This window comes from Alosa sapidissima, chromosome 1, assembly GCF_018492685.1.
Source record: "Alosa sapidissima isolate fAloSap1 chromosome 1, fAloSap1.pri, whole genome shotgun sequence".
NCBI classification, from domain to species: Eukaryota; Metazoa; Chordata; class Actinopteri; order Clupeiformes; family Clupeidae; genus Alosa; species Alosa sapidissima.
Genome location: NC_055957.1, coordinates 22,076,340 through 22,091,394, shown reverse-complemented (window position 1 = coordinate 22,091,394; position 15,055 = coordinate 22,076,340). Strand labels below are relative to the sequence as shown.

Below are 15,055 nucleotides of genomic sequence, written 5' to 3'. Positions count from 1 at the left end.
AGCATGTTTCTCCAGTTGTGTTTGTATTTACAGGTGAGGCTTTGATACAGCAACATATTACAGATAGCACCTGTCCTGACAGAACAAACCAGCTTTGGGCCCAAGCTGGGTCAAATCTATGGCAAGGTCAGTGAGCTATCTGATCTGAACTGAACTGTGTGTGTGTGCGTGTGTGTGTGTGTGTGTGCATACAACACTATCAGCTGGGGGATTTGCAAGCTTACAAACGTGTGATGCTTGCGGTGACACAAATGATTTATTACTGTTCACTCTTGCGAGTGACTCCACTTTTGGAGCATCTTAAATAAAAATCTCAGTAAATGTATATACACATTAACACACAGACATGTGGCGCGACTGAGAACTCAGGTGTGAGCAGGCACCTGTGATGGAAGAGTTGTGTTTTTTTTTTTGTTTACTTGTTTGTTCGTTTTGCTTCTTTCCTTGTAGTAGTTTTGCATTGGTACATTCCATTCAGGGTCCTTGAGTTCTGTTGGAAAGTTCTGAAACTCTCCATTTTGGGTAGCTGGTGCTTGTGGTCCTCTTGGGGAAAGTGTGTGTGTGTTTGTATGAGAGTGTGTGTGTGTGTGTGTGTGTGTGTGTGTGTCAGGTTTGTGGAAGGTATGATCTTGAGGACAGGCTGGAATAAGGAGAGTTAAAGGGCAGAGAGATGGCAGGCAAGAGAGAAGAGAGATTAAAGAGAGGAAGAGAAGAGTGCAGAGGCAGACGGAGGCTTGATGGCAAAGTCCACGCTGTCTCTCACTGGTGCTCTCCTTTCTTTATCACTTTCCTCTTCTCTCTCTCTCTCTCTCTCTCTCTCTCTCTCTCTCTTTCTCTCTCCCGCCCTCACGCCGGCCTTGGCTCTAGACTAGGTTCCTCCAGTTCGGGGATGGTTTGGGTGGGGAAGCGGAACCTTTGCGCGACTGTGCTGCGCCACGTCGGGGAAGAGTTAGGGGAGCGCGCGGCCCAGCGGGATGGGGGCCGGCGGTTGGCAGGACGGGCAGGGCGCTGAAAACACGCCTCCAGGGGAGGAGCCACTGGAGAACGAGGCAGGTCCTGATGAGTCGGGAGAGAGAAAAACATTAGTTACAGTACACAAGTGAAACATTTACAGTGTGTGTGTATGTGTATGTGTATGTGTATGTGTATGTATGTGTGTGTGTGTGTGTGTGTGTGTGTGTGTGTATTAATCACAGTATGGTTTGTGTGTGTTGGGATCTTGAGTAGAATTAAAGGGACTGTTTTGTTTGTGCCTTTCCCCACAGCCCCTTCATCTTGGCCCCTATACTGCATCCTCACACTTAGAGTCGATGGCCCCTATACTGCATCCTCACACTTAGAGTGAGTCTATGGCCCCTATACTGCATCCTCACACTTAAGGTGAGTCTATGGCCCCTATACTGCATCCTCACACTTAGGGCCCGTCCCATTTCTCCCCCCTTAAAACTTCCACTTGGTTTTGATTGCCCTCAACATTAAAGCCCCATCGACAAGGGAAGTGGAGGTGAAGATCTTTCCCTATGAATTGGGAAACCACTATATGCAAATTAGCATAGCGAACGTGCTCACCTACGTCACGCGCAGCGCCGACGTGTCTACCGGTAGTAGCCTGCTACTATTTTCATTCAGGAACATGCCCGTTCCAGCGGTCATTGTTGTGTGGGCCGTGCTGGTTTATGTACGTCTGGTTAATCAACAAAGATATCCGTGTTCATGTGAACGCCAGAACACACACCCTAAATATTGATGAAACTACCCAGATCAGATATAACGTTATTTGATGGGCAGACTCTCTCAAAGTACTCAGCAGATATCATGAACATCGTCAGATAGCTTCGTGAGATATTTTCTAACATTAGTGTTCAAAACTCAACAGTCCATCAGATGTGCATCAAACTAACATATTCCAACATATTTCAAAATTTTAATATGCTTATTTGCGAAAATATATGAAAAATGTGGCCGGCTCGCTGAGCTCGCATGGTATCCTGGGTAATTTCATCTCCCACTTCGTTTTAAGCCTGCATCGGTCCTGGCTATATTTTGAGGGTTGACTTTAAGGGGAAAATAGCACTTCCCCTTGCTCCCTAAAGTAATGGGACACCCTAGCCCTACACGTGCACGCGCAAAAACGAGGGTTAGGGCAAAAATCTAGGGGTAGGGGAGGTATTGGGACGGGCCCCAAGAGTCTATGGCCCCTATACGGCATCCTCACACTTAGAGTGAGTCTATGGCCCCTATACTGCACCCTCACACTTAGAGTCTATGGCCCCTATACTGCATCCTCACATTTAGTGAGTCTACCTATACTGCATCCTCACACTTAGAGTGAGTCTATGGCATGACATGTAATAGGCTAGCTTGGTGTACTACTGTAACTCATCAACAGCAACACCGTGTGTATCTTTGACCTACATGTCACTATTCCGTATTTAAAATTTTAAATATTTATTCTTGACTCTGTCTGAGAAGTTACAAATTCATGAAGGAGAATCTTTTTAGCACACGCAATGACGTTAAACTGAACTTATGACAAGGACAATTTGAATTAAATTAAATTAGAAATCTTTCTAATATAATGACAAGAAAATGTGTTGATATTGTGATGTGAACTATGCTATGACATGTTTTTCTATAGATGTCTGTGTACGTGTGTCCCTCCTTTTTGGTAGTGAGATCCTAAGTGAGTAATTTTTTTAGGTGCTTGTGTGCATGTGTATATGTGTGTGAGTGTGTGTGAACATATTTATGTCCGAGTCAGGTGTTAGCTGACTGTTCGAGCAGATGTGAGTGATCTGGTGAGTGTGTGTGTCCATCTTTTTTTGTAGTGAGGTGGAGACCCTATCTGAGTGAGCCGACCGCCTGACCTCCTTCTGACTGGCTGCCAGGACAGTAGTGCCAAGCCAATCGCTTATAATTAGCCTGTTTCCGGAGACTGCCGGCGGCTCCTTCAGACGCACAGCAGAACCTAATCCAGGAAGCAGGCTAATCTAGTCAGGCTAAAAATACCGCTGACAGCGCCGCCACCACTGAACGCACAGCAAGAAGACAGAGAGCAACACCCTAATCTAATAACGGGCTAATTGGCTAGCATGCTAACACGCTAATGGCAATGCTAATGCAGGGTAGACGTGCTTTGGCAGGCATTCAGCTTCTCGAACTGCTAAGCTAAATGGTCCCGACTGTGAACTGAGCTCCTCTGTCTGTTGTGTTTCTCTTCAGAGGTCAGGGTGAATTTACCACTGGAATGCCCAGGCACACATTTTTCATACTGTCTCTGCTGGGAGACTGCATTAGCCTACCTGGGAGGTCTCATCGAGAGATTTGTTTTGTATATCAGGAAAACGTGCACTCATTTTACATTGTGTTCTAATTTTACTAAATTGTGTACTCATTTTAGTAAACCGTGTGCTCATTTTACTAAATTGTTTACTAAATTGTGCACTGATTTTAATTTAATGCACAAATTAGTAAAAATGAGCACATGATTTAGTGAAATGAGCACATGATTTGGTAAAATGAGCACATGATTTAGTGAAATGAGCACATGATTTGGTAAAATGAGCACATGATTTGGTAAAATGAGCACATGATTGGGTAAAATGAGCACACAGTTGAGTAAACGGGCTCACAACTGAATAAAACGAGTGCATATCCTCTCGATATAAAAAAATATATATTGTGATGACACCTCCCGGGCTCTGTACCGACTGATCATTGATTTATTTCAGCTCCACTTAGATGAATTATAAATGATAACCATAACGACTTGTCAACAAAGTTGCTCATAAATTATTCCTTATACTGGCGATCTAACAATATATCCTGCATGGATTCAATTAGATTTAATGCTGGGAGGGTGCGAGAATGTCACCTTGACGCATCTATTCCGATAAATGATGCTTTTGCACTTACTGCAAAATGACGAGGTTACAGAATAGCACTCACAGGTCCCTGGATGCTCGTGTGTGTGTGTGTGTGTGTGTGTGTGTGTGTGTGTGTTTGTTCTCAGTGACAGTGTGACTGTATTAACAAGATATAATGCGAGCACCAGCAGGCTTCTTGGAGGAGAAGCCAGCAGTGCGCCTTCCTCTTACCCCTCACAGCAGCTCACCAACACACTTACACAAGATATGTACGCCATTTTGAACATATCTCAGAGCCAACAGGTCAACACTTGAGCTTTTAATAACTGACCCCTGAATAGTAATCTGCTTGAATGATGATCCTTTGAATACACACAATGGGTACAGAATGGTGATATTTACCATTTTAACTGTATGTATTTCATATGAATTGATCATTTGTATTAATTATTAACATATCATATGTGATCGTGTTTAAGATCTTATGTAGAGTAGTACAGCCTGATAAGCCTGTACTACGGACTCCTAGGAGATGTATTCAAAATGGCGTCCAGTGTGAAACAAAGACAGAAGTGTCCTCCATGACCCGAAGTAGCATGAGTGCTAGACGGAAGAGAGAGAGGAACAGCCAAGAGGCAGCAGCCATGATGGAAAGCATCCATGTGAAGATGGGCGTGTCACGGTGGAGTGAGTAAGTGAGTGAGTCTGTCAAGCAAGGGTTAAAAAAACCTGCCAGCCTGCTGAGGAGCATATCTGGACAACACACACTGAGAGCATGCAAACACACACACACACAGACAGACAGACAGACACACACACACACACACACTATTAAGTATCCACTCACTCATTCATACCGACCTCACATACACGCATACACACATTAGTGTGCAAGGACGATTGGCAAGGTTTTTTAACGTGGCCATTCTGTGGTATAATTCATTCTGTGTGAAGTGATACTCATATGGACACACACTCAATTGTAAAAGAAACACAACCAGATTATATGAGGAATATGATTGATGAATATTATCACATGAAAAATTCAGTCCGTTAGTGCAAAAAGAGACAGAGAGAGGGGGAGGAGGAAGAGAAAGGAAGAGAGAGTGTGAGAGACCGAAAGAGAGAGTGAGAGAGAGTTGAAATAAAATGGGTAATGGTGCATGGGGGAAAAAAACTGTCTCACAGTGTTACATTATTGTCACTTCAACACACATGTGTACTGTGCTCCCATAAACAGAGTCAATACTCTAACATTCAGCAGCCAGTGGACCTACTAGAGACACCAGGTGATTTGAGATGTTACACCAACACACCCCACTTGGGCATCATAACAGACAGAGGAAGTGACCCACACCAGCCATACAAACACATGGCATCTATTCACCAGGGCCAAATCAGAACAACAGTGTGACCTGTCCAGTAAGGTCAGGGGTCACAATCTCCTTTTTAAAAACCAACGTTAGCTGGCGCATTTCCTTTGGGTGTTATTGTCCCATTTGAGGTGCTCACTGTAGAGTCACAGAAGACAAGGCATGCATGCAGAAGACAAATGAACTCTCTTTCTCTCTCCCCCCCCCTCTCTCTCTGTCACTCACTCACTCACACTCACCCACACACATCCATACCCCCACACACACACATACACATACATACACCCAGCCACCCACACACACACACACACACACACACACACACACACACACACACACAGTAGACAACGTTCCTGAAGACAAAGGAGCACCTGTGTCCCTACACACTGCCCTGTGTGGAGCTGTGTGTGTTCGGTACATGCTCATCTGTCTGACAGAGAGAGAGGCCTGTGTGTGGGGTTGAGGTGGGGTCAGAGGTCGGGAGGTAGGACAGGAGGATCATGGGAACTTACAGCGCGGCTGCGTTTACAGGCCCCAGGGGGTGGTTAGTAAGACAGTGTGGTTCTGGAACACAGCGCCACATAGGGGAGGGAGGAGGAGAAACAATAGTTATGGATGCTCATCAAGCACAGCAGGTCACACACACACACACACACCTCTCTCTCTACTACAGACACACGGGCGCACACACACACGCACCACGCACACACACACACACACACAGACCTCTCTCTACTACAGACACACGGGCGCACACACACGCACCACACACACACACACCTCTCTCTCTACTACAGACACACGGGCGCACACATACACACACACCTCTCTCTACTACAGACACACGGGCGCACACACACGCACCTCTCTCTCTACTACAGACACACGGGCGCACACACACGCACACACACGCACCTCTCTCTCTACTACAGACACACGGGCGCACACACGCACCTCTCTCTCTACTACAGACACACGGGCGCGCACACACGCACACGCACACCCACACACATGCACGCACGCACACACACATGCAAACACACACACATGCATACACACACACACACGCACATACACACACGCACGCACACACACACACTTTTCTCTCCTACACCTACCTACACATACACACACACACACACCTCTCTCACAAAACACACATACCGGTACACACACACCTCTGAAGCACTGCGTCACAAAGGGAAACAACATGTATGGATTCTCATCCATAACAGTTCACACATACACAGACACGCACATACACACACACAATTCTCCTATACAAACACACACACACAACACAATTCTCTTACACAAACACACACACACACACACACATATTCCCATCAATAATGGGAGGTCTCTTTCTCAAACACACACATACACACACCACACACACCTCTCTTTCTCTTTAACACACACACCTCATTCCCCTTTCTCTCCTACACACACTTCTCTGGAACATAGAGCTGAACACTGGAGAGACAACAGTTACAGATTCTAATCAATACCAAGAGGTCACACACACACACACACACACACACACACTCAGAGAGCAACAGCAGTAGCACATTGAGAGCTGGTTCAGTCGGAGGTGCTGGTCTCACCATCCTGCTATTTGTCGCTATGCTGTAAGTTCTGCCGACATGGGAGCGGTTTGCCGGGCGGGGTGGGGTAGGGGGGCGGCGGGGTAGGGGGGGGGGGGGGGGGGTCTGGGGGCATCTTTTAATGCTGACATCATCCATCTGGGGGAGGCATGCATGGATGGAGAGGGTGGGGGTGTAGGAAGAGAATGACACCAGGTCTCAGCCAAGCATACTGTACATACTGGTAGCTATCCTGTAATCTGTACCGTAATCTGGTGAATACATCTCCCACTATCACTGCTGCCCTGAGGTGTGAGCTAAAGGGAATGGCTTTACCAAACTAATCAACTGTCTGGATACACTATCCCAGCTAAATACTTTCCTTCTGGTTATCAATCAGCAGCTGAACAGCAGTTATATCTGGACTACCAGCACTACAACAGATCCACACCAGCACTACAACAGATCCACAACAGATCCACACCAGGTCTACAACAGACTCACACCAGCACTACAACAGATCCACACCAGGTCTACAACAGACTCACACCAGCATTACAACAGATCCACACCAGGTCTACAACAGATCCACACCAGGACTACACCAGATCCACACCAGAGGTGCATTCAAATTCGGCAAACAGTGGCAAGGCGACCATTCGTGGTCAACATGTTTTCTTTGAACAGTTACATTTGAGCAATTTGGTGTTAACATTCCATTGTAACGGTAATTGCATTGTTACCTTCAAGCTCACATCCAATTCCACTGTATGTTCGCAGAGAACTACCTCTGCACACTGTTTGTGGTTGTTTGCAAACGTTCGCCGAAATCTCAAGGGAAACGGAAAACTGTTTGCCAACGTTCACAAACTTTCGCCTATGTTCCCGAATTAGAACGCACCTCAGGTCTATTACACAGATCCACACCAGGTCTACAACAGATCCACGCCAGGTATTTGCCATGTCTATGCCAGGTCTGGACCATGTCCATTCAAGACTTGGGTATAGTTTGCCACATAGCTGATAGTTTATTCTTGTCAAATGAGCAGTGGAAATCCCTTTCACTGAAGCCCATCAGAATTAAGCCTTACACACTCTAGATAGTCCCAATAGCCTTAAACACTAGATAACCCTAATAGATAGAGCCCACTCTCTATTCTCCATGAACAGTAACTGCCCTGAACGTCCCCTTGTAAATCTGCTACTCTGATGTGATAACTCTTTGTTTGCTGTCCCTGTCGTCTTGTCTAATATGAGACTACCGCTATGAGATAGAAGCTTCCGGTAATCCATTAAAAGTGGAGGACAAATGGCATAAATCTGACTGTTGTTCAAATAACAGTGATTTGCTGTATCTATCCCTCATCATAACTGCTCTCAATGCATTAAGCTTTCACCGTGGCTTGAAAGGGCTTTAGCTGTCTGTAATTCATACATTAGAGATTATGAAAGCATCAGGTATTAACTACAGCTGGGTGTTGGGGGCCTCAACTGTGTACACACTTTACTTGATTCTACTATCACAAATGCCCTCTGTAGACACAACAGGCGTGCCTATGCTGTGTCAGACGTTAAATCCTGCGTCTAGTTTACAGTAAATCTCTGTAGATTAACGTCTTGACGCCAAGGATGACCCAGTTTTGAGTGATTCTCCCTGCACCTTGTGGGTCGTCGGGTTCGGAGCATGAGTCCTCCAGATGGATGCTGGGTAAGGGATTGTAGGAGGGGGAGGGGGGACGGGGGTTGCCATAGTTACACATTCTGATCATGGTGCAAAGAGACAATACAGCGCTATGGCGATCAAATAAAAAACAAACTCAGGCAAACATGAGAGATCAATGAGGATATAGCAGGTCATCATTGCACCATTACTCATCGTGCTGTTCCATGCTGTCATCGATTGGCAGAATGATTCATTGTTTGTGTCTGAGTTTGTGTGTGTGTGTTTATTTCCAATCATAAGGTGTATATGTATCAGTGTTAATTGTTAAACAAATATTTTATACCGTAAATTTACGTATGTATGGATTTCTGTTTCAAGTTTGAACTTGTGTTTTCTACCAACATGTATTTTTGTGCCTCTGTATGTACACATCCACATGTGCATGCAAGAATCATTGGCTAACATTAGCAAGTTGGGCATTTTAGCCGTTAGCTGCTAACGTCTCACCTCCATACATCCAGCCCTTTCCCCAGCGTCTGTGGACCTGGGGTCCCTGCCGTGAGCTCCCGGCGCTGGGCCGGTGACCACCTGCAGCCTCCTCTCCTCGCGAGCATTCTGCTCCTGGAGCTTCCTGTTCAGCAGCCGCGCCGTGTTCTCGGCCAGCGTGTGTCCCGGCGGTGCCGACAGGTCCTGACGGATGCTGGCCACCTCGCTGCCCTGCACCTCCATGATAACCAGCTGCTGGACGGGGCTCGGAGAGCGGCCTCGCGGTACACCCGACCCCCTCAGCAGCTCCTGCACTGCACCCCCTGACGCGCACTTTGGGTCCGGTCCAGCAGGGGGCGCCGCAGAACTCTCGCCGGCCTGCTGGGGCCTCGCCCTGCTGGGGGAGCGTGTGAACTTGGCCCCGGCAGGCTCCAGAGCGAGTGGCGTGTGGTCAATGATGTTGAAGAGGCTGGACAGGCCGTCGTTAATGGTGGTGTGGACGGGGCTATCACGAGTCGTCGTCGACCGCGCCCACGCCGACTCGTTGTTCCCCTTCTGAGGCGTGGACGTTGGCGTCGGGGTCCGACTAGACCCTCCCGCCCCTCCTGCTCCTCCTCCGACGGCGCCTGAATTCCCTCCCCCTCCCCCTCCACTGACCCCTGATACCACCCCACCACCCCCAACCGCCGCGGGCTCCGTCTTGGCCGTGCCCGAGGGCTTGCGCTGGAGCTTCGGGGAGCCGTATTTGGGGGAGCAGCAGGGCCGCTCAAACTTGGCCTGTCCGGGGGGCACGTACTGGGGCCGGCGTAGCGAGCGCGAGGGCGAGGAGACGGGCGTGGAGCCGCCGCCCTTGGGCGTCAGGCAGCGGTGGGGGCTGCTGGTGAGAGCCCGCAGGGCGCTGTCCGTCTGGAGCCCCACGCTCACCGCATGGCACGTCTGCGTGCCCCGCGACATCATGCCGTTGGTCTGGCACGCCGAGTCGCGCAAGGCGGGTGGCGGTGGCGGCGGGAGAGGCCGGGGGTCGGGGAGGGCTGCGTGCGGGGGAGTGCGGATGGCGCTGCGCACGGAGAAGGCCACCTCCTTCATGTCGTCACTCAAGTTGAGCTCCAGCGCTGCGGCCGCCGCTGCTGCTGCTGCGTAACCTCCAGCTCCTCCTCCTCCTCCACCTCCTCCACCCGCCCAGACGCCCCCGTCTTTGGCTGCCCGCGTGGGGCTGTGCAGCACACGCACCCCAAAGTGCTCCGGCGCCGTTTGGGCGGACGGCGACAGTGACGGCCCAGGGGGCGCTACGGCAGTGCTCCGCTGGCAGTGCTCCGGGCTGCTGAGGGTGCTGGTGGTCAGTGTGGCGCTGGTGGTCAGGAACCACGAGCCCGGCTGGAACGGGTCGGCAGTGGGGTCGGCGGGACCGAGTCGCCGGGGGTCTGTCCGCTCGGTCCAGGCCTCCAGAGCCGAGGCTGGGGGAGGCTGCTGCTGCCCAAGGAGGGTGAGGGGTCCTGGGATGGGGCAGGAGGCACTCAGGGCCGTGGCCAGCTCCCAGCCTTTGCTGTTGAACTCCTCGATGTACTTGAGGTCATCCGGGGACAGGGGAGGAGTCACTTCGCCGCGGTCACGCACACCGCCACCGTGGTCGCTCTGGCAACTTGACTTGTCAGGAAGGAAGGGGGAACTGTCCATCAGGCGCTGGAAGTCGCTCATGGAGCAGACAGACTTGGCCCTGTCACACACACACACACAAACACACACACACACACACACACACACACACACACACACACACACACACACACACAGAGACAAGAGATACTAAGAATAATTGCAAAATGACATGCTTCTAAGTGAATAACTTCTAAAAACCTATAAGATGAATGTGCCAAACATTGTCTATATATTTAATGGGGCTGTTCCAAGCCAAGGACAGACCTTTCATTTCATAAAGTGCCTTAATGAATTAATCAGACAGAATTCTGACCCTTTGGATGACCGTAGAGTAAGACATAAAGAGAAGTCATAAGGCTATGAAGCAGTTTACTGTAAGAGTCTGGAAAGAGGGCGGGGTTATGCTTTTCTGCCCAATCAGAATCCTTGTCTTGTACCTGAGAAGGCTTCCACTGATCGGTTCTTCCTCTGAGTAGGCAGATGGCTCTGCCCTCTCAGAGATCTCATTAAGGGCCTGCAAAAGAAACAAAGAGTCAATTGCATCATGCATACACACAGACATATACACACTTTTAATTGCAGACACAGTATATACACATACTTATTCTACATACAGTACATACACTTACACAGATATTCATATTACACAATACGAAACACATAGACGTCCTTCAAATACAGACAAACAAACTTGTATACCTCCTTCACACACAGACAAACCAACCCACACATATACTCTTTCTCTCTCTCTTTTGTACACACATACACAGACACACACACAGAGACACACACACACCTCCTTCAGGCAGGGGAACCTCTTCTCGCTCGCCAACCTGGATGGTGGCGGTACCTGGGCCAGGCTGGGTGGGTCGAGGGAGAGGGCGTCCAGGAAGAGGCTCTCCCCAGGATGGAGCGCCTCGCTGGGCCGGAGCCGGCCCGCCAGCCCCCTGTCCTCCAGCACGGCCTCCGAGTCGGAGTGGGAGCGGGGCGAGCGAGGGGAGCGCGGGGTCTTGCAGGGGTTCTCCTGGGGGGGACAGACCCGCTGGAGTCCCCCCTCCTTACCCTCCGGCAGGGCCAGCTCTCGCTGCATCTGGGGGGGGGGAGGGGGAGGCGGGGGGGGGGGGGGGTTGGAGTGTCCAGAGTTCAGAGAGTGTCCAGAGAGGTCATCTCCATTATGTAAATATAATTTCAGCTTGTGTATGTCTGTTGTACTGTATGTATGGATGTATTGGTGATGTGATGACATTGATGTGTGTGTGTGTGTGTGTGTGTGTGTGTGTGTTTTGTGTGTGTGTGTGCCTGTTTCTGGTGCTGGTGTGTGTGTGTGTGTGTGTGTGTGTACGTACCCAGGTCTGTCTCTCTCTGTGGAAGTGCTCCAGGAGCTCCTGTCTCTCTCTGCCCCAGCGTCTCTCTCCGTGGTGAAGTCTCCAGCGCAGCTCCAGTGCAGCGCCATGGCTCTCAGCTAGGAGGCGCCGGTGCTCCTCACGCTCCTGCTTCAGGGGGTCCGACACTCCTTCACCTCCTCCCGTGGAGCCCGCCACCTCCTCCAGCTGCTCACAAGCACAGAGAACATACACACATGTACAGACACATGCACAAACACACACCGACACACACACACACACACACACACACACACACAGGTTAGCTCTAAGGGACAGACTGTGTGTGGGTTGTAAGTGTGTGTGCATAGATGCAATACATCAGCTTCAGTGTAGGTCATTTCTCAGTGTAGATTTTTAAAAGAAATATTGGTGTTAAACATTTATGGTTAAATAAATCTAATGCTTCTCACTCCTGCACACACACACACACACACACACACACACAGCCTTTTAATAGCCTGAGTGTGACAGTGTGTCAGTGCTGTGATGATCAGAGCATAATTCAGAAATAGCTGGTTATTTTCAGAGGCTCTCTCTCTCTCTCTCTCTCTCTCTCTCTCTCTCTCTCTCTCTCTCTCACACACACACACACACACACACACACACACACACACACACACACACATGAAGGGTTCAGACTGGAATCACTGCTGCCCTTTGGCCCAAAAGTGAAATGAAAATGTGTAAGGCCATTCACTGCTCATTTATGAAACTAACTAACTAACCATTCTATAAGCTGTACCCCAAGTAAACTACGCTATACTGTGCCATTCTATAAGATGCATCTTAGTAAACTACGCTATACTGTGCCATTCTATAAGCTGCATCTTAGTAAACTACGCTATACTGTGCCATTCTATAAGATGCATCTTAGTAAACTACGCTATACTGTGCCATTCTATAAGATGCATCTTAGTAAACTACGCTATACTGTGCCATTCTATAAGCTGCACCCAAGTAAACTACGCTATACTGTGCCATTCTATAAGCTGTACCCAAGTAAACTACGCTATACTGTGCCATTCTATAAGCTGCATCTTAGTAAACTACGCTATACTGTGCCCTTCTATAAGCTGCATCTTGGTAAACTACGCTATACTGTGCCATTCTATAAGCTGCATCTTAGTAAACTACGCTATACTGTGCCATTCTATAAGATGCATCTTAGTAAACTACGCTATACTGTGCCATTCTATAAGCTGCATCTTGGTAAACTACGCTATACTGTGCCATTCTATAAGATGCATCTTAGTAAACTACGCTATACTGTGCCATTCTATAAGCTGCACCCAAGTAAACTACGCTATACTGTGCCATTCTATAAGCTGCACCCAAGTAAACTACGCTATACTGTGCCATTCTATAAGCTGCATCTTAGTAAACTACGCTATACTGTGTCATTCTATAAGCTGCATCTTAGTAAACTACGCTATACTGTGCCATTCTATAAGCTGCACCCAAGTAAACTACGCTATACTGTGCCATTCTATAAGCTGTACCCAAATAAACTACGCTATACTGTGCCATTCTATGCTCACTTTGTTCAGCTGGCATATTTTGGTTCATGTGCTTTTTATGAAATTGGGTTATTCACCGTCTCCCCTAGAGTAAGATAAGTAAGCAAAAGCATTTTTTGTTGTTGGCTCACTTTTACTCACGACATGCTATCCATCAACGAGAGATTCCATTCCCTATGCTAAGCTAAGCTAGCGGTGGTGCCGCCAGACCAAGACAATGCACTAAGACAAACATGCTTTTGCCCACTCATCTAACTCTAGGGGAGACGGTGAATAACCCAACTTCAGAAAACGGTGGCATGTTCCTTTAAGCAGCTCCTATACCACCTGCTGGTGTGTGTGTGTGTGTGTGTGTGTGTGTGTGTGTGTGTGTGCGTGTGTGTGTGTGAGAGAGAGAGAGTCTATTCCACATGCAGTTGGTGAGTGTGTGTGTGTGTGTGTGTGTGTGTGTGTGTATGTGTTTACGCAAGTTTGCATATGTGTGTGTGTGTGCTTGCTCGTGCACATTGTGCGTTGTGTGTGCACATTTGTGTATGTGTGCGTGTGCTGTGTGTATTTGTATGTGTATGCATGCACGTGTATGTGTGTTTGTGTGTGTACCTGCGCGAGGCGGCGTCTCATCTCTGCGCGCTGTATTTCCCATGATGCCCTCTCACTGGCGTATGTCTGCTGCAGCTGCAGTCTCCGCTGTTCCTCCTCGCGCAGCTCACAGCCAAACTCCTCCAGCAGTGAGCGCAATGCATGCAGCACACGCCGGTTCTCACCAACCTGCTACACGTGTGTGTGTGTGTGTGTGTGTGTGTGTGTGTGATATATCAGAGTGTACATAAGACAATCAAAGGAAAACAAAACAGGTTTGTTGATATCACATCACGCTGTGTTTCCCTCACCGCTCATGCAAGACATTGGCTGACTCTGGAACAAATACAAGTCAGGGTCAAACCAGAACCAGGTCAAGGTCAAATCAGGGCTAAGTCAGGGTCAAACCAGGGCCAGTTGGCATCATTCTGGACTCATTAGCACTTATTCACTGTGTGTGTGTGTGTGTGTGTGTGTGTGTGTGTGTGTGTCAGGGCCGACTCCTAGTCGGACACTCACATTACTACATTCTGACTTCCACAACACAATGGACACACACACTTACTCACCCACACAGCAGTCACACACACATATGCCCACAGAGCAAACATGGACACATATGCGCACAGCAGACACGTCCCATACACAAGGGAGATGCAGTGAGGTTCGCCAGTGTTTTGACGTGAAATCAAGGATGTTTGATGTCGTCTGACGGCTTCATAAAAGCAATTTAGTGTAAAATTCATGAAAAATCAAAGCAGGCAACAAAACAGCCCACTTAGCGCTGGTGAATTATGCATCTCGAGCTGAGGGCTTTCTTTTCCTGCTTCCAAATAAACAAGCACATAGAAAAGTACTGTTCTCTGCACGTTTCATCCTTCTGAAACTTTATTTCTCTTCATCTCTCTCTCTCTCTTTCTCTAACTTTCTCTCTTTTTATTTTA

The 15,055-nt window shown here is 48.5% G+C and overlaps 1 protein-coding gene across 5 annotated transcripts in view; it reads right to left on the bottom strand.

Moving 5' to 3' along the window:
- Window positions 1-553: 553 nt before the first annotated feature.
- LOC121720756 (microtubule cross-linking factor 1) overlaps window positions 554-15,055 on the bottom strand; it is a 70,751-nt gene continuing 56,249 nt past the window's right edge. For 3 of the 5 annotated variants that reach the window (XM_042107191.1, XM_042107335.1, XM_042107411.1), the window contains 6 exons: window positions 14,133-14,303; window positions 11,977-12,180; window positions 11,427-11,720; window positions 11,068-11,144; window positions 8,996-10,688; window positions 554-1,056 (listed from right to left, as the gene is read on the bottom strand). In XM_042107191.1, the coding sequence (XP_041963125.1) occupies window positions 847-1,056; window positions 8,996-10,688; window positions 11,068-11,144; window positions 11,427-11,720; window positions 11,977-12,180; window positions 14,133-14,303 (2,649 nt within the window). In that variant the 3' untranslated portion in view covers window positions 554-846. Of the gene's footprint in view, window positions 1,057-5,751; window positions 5,804-8,995; window positions 10,689-11,067; window positions 11,145-11,426; window positions 11,721-11,976; window positions 12,181-14,132; window positions 14,304-15,055 lie in introns of all 5 variants that reach the window. The other 2 variants (XM_042107478.1, XM_042107272.1) reach the window with 2 other exon arrangements.